This window comes from Stegastes partitus, unplaced genomic scaffold (assembly GCF_000690725.1).
Source record: "Stegastes partitus isolate 25-593 unplaced genomic scaffold, Stegastes_partitus-1.0.2 Scaffold680, whole genome shotgun sequence".
NCBI classification, from domain to species: Eukaryota; Metazoa; Chordata; class Actinopteri; family Pomacentridae; genus Stegastes; species Stegastes partitus.
In genome coordinates, this window is record NW_007578411.1 from 262,425 (window position 1) to 266,395 (window position 3,971).

At 37.8% G+C, this 3,971-nt stretch overlaps 1 protein-coding gene across 1 annotated transcript in view; it reads left to right on the top strand.

The window, feature by feature from the left end:
- The first annotated feature begins 1,396 nt into the window (after positions 1-1,396).
- Positions 1,397-3,971, top strand: part of LOC103363679 (uncharacterized) — a 7,962-nt gene continuing 5,387 nt past the window's right edge. Inside the window, exon 1 of the mRNA XM_008290530.1 lies at positions 1,397-1,602. Within this exon, the coding sequence (XP_008288752.1) occupies positions 1,551-1,602 (52 nt within the window). The 5' untranslated portion in view covers positions 1,397-1,550. The remainder of the gene's footprint in view (positions 1,603-3,971) is intronic.

A 3,971-nucleotide genomic window follows, 5' to 3' on the forward strand; every position in this document is an offset into this window, starting at 1 on the left:
AGACGGTATAGGGTTCCACTATGTAAACATAACAGGTACAAACACTCATTCATCCCTCTGTCAGTGAAGCTCATGAATGAACAGATAACCCGGGATGAACAGAAAGAGTCATCCAGATAACCATGTTTGTAACAGTGTAATGGGTGTGTCTGTATTCTGGATGTTTATTTTAGTGTTGTATGAGTGGTATATGTTGTCTGTGCAGCAGACCCCTCTGTCTAAAACACATTTCTCCCAAGGGAGACATATAAAGACACCTCAACCGTAACCTTCACACCTTTACCACAGGTAGGTGTATAACAACTGAGTGCATAGAGACCTGTTTTGTATATCCTATCGCAAAGCAAGTGGTCTTCACACCTCTGCAAAATTTGTACATAGAGCTAAATTTGCACACGCCACCATAGTTTCCATTCAGGGCTCAACTGACAAATGCCTGATGAATGTTAAACATGAGATGATTGCATGAGAACTTGAGTTTTTCTCTTGTATGGGATGACACATGGAAAAAGTAATACAGAGGCCTGTCTGTGAGGATAGTGGGTCATTCAGAGAGCAGCAGTCTTATTATATCTAAACTAATCTGAAAAACTTAGAAAAAATAAGAAAAGGTCTGATCAATAAAACTAGGAAGCAAAAACAAAGTCTAAAGCAGTTATTAAAAAGCTTTAAAGAGAAGCAGCAGATTAGTAATGTAGTCGTGGCTCTGTGGTTAGCACCGTTATGACACAGCTAGAAGATCCCCGGTTTACTTCCTGCTGAGAATGCCCAGGATCTTTCTGTGAGGAGTTTGCATGTTCTCCCAGTGCAGAGTAAGTTCTCTCCGGGTTCTCAATATTCCTCCCACAGTCCAAAAACATGCTGATTCTAAATTGTCCGTGAGTATGCTTGGTTGTCTGTCTCTAAGTGTAGTCCTGTGATAGACTGGTGACCTGTCCAGAGTGTCCCCTGCCTTCAATCTAAGTCAGCTGGGATAGGCTCCAGGCCTCCTGCGACCTCAGTGAGCTTTAAGCAGTGTATAGATAATGGATGTTTAGGGTTTGTTTGTTTTTTACAGCCAACATGTAACTTAACACTTTTTCCCCTGTAATTTTATTAATTACTATTGATAATTTTTGAAAACAGGGAAAATCTGTAAAATAACAGTAAACTGTTCAAAACAGTTAAAAAGCGCTAAAGCTGTTTTTTTTTTTTCTTCGTGTATTTCTTACAGTCAAAGACCCAGAGCTGTGAATGAGGACTGTGTTCTCAGCATGTTAGAGTAAAATGCCAACCTGTTAAACAGCAAAGAACAATCGAACCACTTCCTCTTCCTGTGCTTTCACATTTCTTTGTCTATTTCATCTTTTTGCTCTCTATATGAGACCCCTGATAAACCTCTGGGAGTGTAAGCCTGTAGATGTTTGACTTGTTTACAGTTTAAAGGCATTGCAGCAGTGACATCTCAATATATAAGGAAGTGGTTTAACTCTCCTGTATGCACTTCGTCCGTCTGCATTCAGAGCGTTCAACCGTCAGCAGACTTGTTAGAACTGCATCACAGCTTCATTATGACAAAATGGGGATGGACACCATGGATGTTTCTCTACTTTACTGCTCCAGGTAAAAGATTTGAAGTCTTCATGTTTTTTGTAACAGGTCTAACACAATAGAATATTAAGAAATGTATTTGTGATTTTGTGCTCAAAAATCACCAGCTTCATGTGTTGCTTCGCACACACAACAAGCAGCATATAGTATTTTAGCTAAAAACAGCCTCACAAAGGACACAATCTTTCAAATTCATAATATGTCATAAAAGGACCCATCTAGACGTCTTTTTCAACTTTTCCACCAGCACTGAAAACATGCTGATGTTTTAACAAAGGTCATGTTCAGGCTGAAAGTGAACACACCTGACAGGTTCTCTGTATTTGGAAGCTTCTCTTTAAGATCTAGACATATTTGAGTCTCATTCCAATCCAAACGTCAGTCCACTGTTCACTACTGAGATTCTAATCTTTGATGTTTTTTATTACTTCTTATGTCCACTTTTGTTTCTGATGACAGACTCGATCCTCGTTAGTATGAAGGACACAAGATGTCTGTAGAAATGTTTTCTCATTCTTCAGAGATTAATGTTTCAGCTGCTTTTGGCTGGAGGGGTTGTGTTACTCCACCTTTCTGGCTAAAATATTCTAAAGGTGTTCTGTTGGATTCAAGTCAGGCCATATGCTTGTCCTGGTAGTAGTTTTCTGAACTGTTTTTTCTTTAGTTTTGTGCTTTGAATAGTTCTCATGCTGGAATATTTATCTTCTTGAAGCTTCTGCAGACTGGGAGTCATCTTGTTAGTCAGTATTTTGCCTTATCTACAGACATTTGTGGTGCATCTATAAATGTCATCTTCCCAACACCTTATGCGCTTATGCAAGCCCACATCATCACACTCCCACCTCAATGCTTCACTGTCGGGACTATGCATTCACTCTGGTAGTCCTGGTCAGGTTCACAACAAACATTCTCCTCCGTCCTAGATCTTGATGTTCTGAAGTGTCCTTCACACTGTCTGAGTGTCACAGAAACTCTGATTTTCACTGATAGCCCCTGTGCCAAGTCTGAAGCAGCTGCCATCTGTTTTTCATGATGACAATAGCAGCTCTGATTAGTGGTACCATGACTCCTATACCACCTGATCACTGCTGCAACTGTGTTTTACTGATTTTTAGTTGCTCACTAGTCTGTTTTCTGCATCTTCGTTAAGTGTCACAGTCAGATTTTTCAGGTCCATTGGCAATTGTTTTCAAAGTGTAGCCATGATGCAGACAAGCAGATAGACGCAGCACATAGGTCCAAAATGGAGGAAGTTTTCATTTTAGGTCAGATGGACTGTTTAGTTTCAGTGGTCAGGTGGATTCCTGCATAGAGTTCCTACTTTGGGATCTGTAGTTTCAAAATCATCTGTCTAAAGTGTTTGATTTATTTGTCAAAAAAGCTCAATATTTTACTGTTCAGTGTAGACATGATGAAATTATGGAGAGGTGATATAATTTTGAATGTCCATCCAAAGATAATGTCATGTTGGTTTGAAGTTACACACTTTGACCATTTGGCTTCAGAAGCTCTAGTAACATTTTTGCCTCCAGCTTACAGACTTGGCAACCCTGACAGGTTGTTGCCATAGATACATGTTTTGGAAAGCGAAAGCTGAAGTCAGCATGCAGGTGAAGATGCACATGCTCCTGTTAGAGGCTCCAAATGTACTGAAATTCTGTGTCCAACAAAATGTTGTAGAATAAACACAGAACAGTCTCAAAATTGATCAGTGCATGAAAAACTATGCTTCTGCTTGTCATGTATCGACAGAGAGGTTTATGGAAATACAAGCTGTACTGCAGTTTGTAAATTCATAAACTTGTTCCTCCTTTAAGCAGGACATTGGTTTCGTAAATACACCAGTTAAATCCCCCAACCTCAAAACACTACAGCCTTTGTTCACAATGCCTGCTGCTGCTTCATGTGTAAAAAAAAAAAAAAGAAAAAGAAAAAGAAAAAACTCTGCAAAGAAACAGTGTAAATATGGCAGCAAGGAAGCTCTGTTAAAAAAAAATTGAAAAAAATGGAAACAGCAAATATCAGATTTTTTTGTTGTTGTTGATTAAAATTCAGTAAAAATCCTGTCATTTTTTAAAAAGAGAACTTTATGCATTTATCAGTTTTGGCCTGTTTAGTTTATGGTTAACATGTAATTTTTTCCTGTAATTTTAGTAATTATCTACAATTTAACAAAACAGGAAATTCTATACAATATTCATTTGAAAGAAAAAAAAAAATGTATATTCACAACTGAAAAACTAAATATACTTAAAATTAAATGTATTTTTTGAGAGAGTAAACCAATCTGTAATCTTATGGTCACATTAAAAAAGAAACTACTGCTAAATATAGATTTTTGACATGAATAGTATGTAAACTTTTGGTATGTTTGTTTCGTG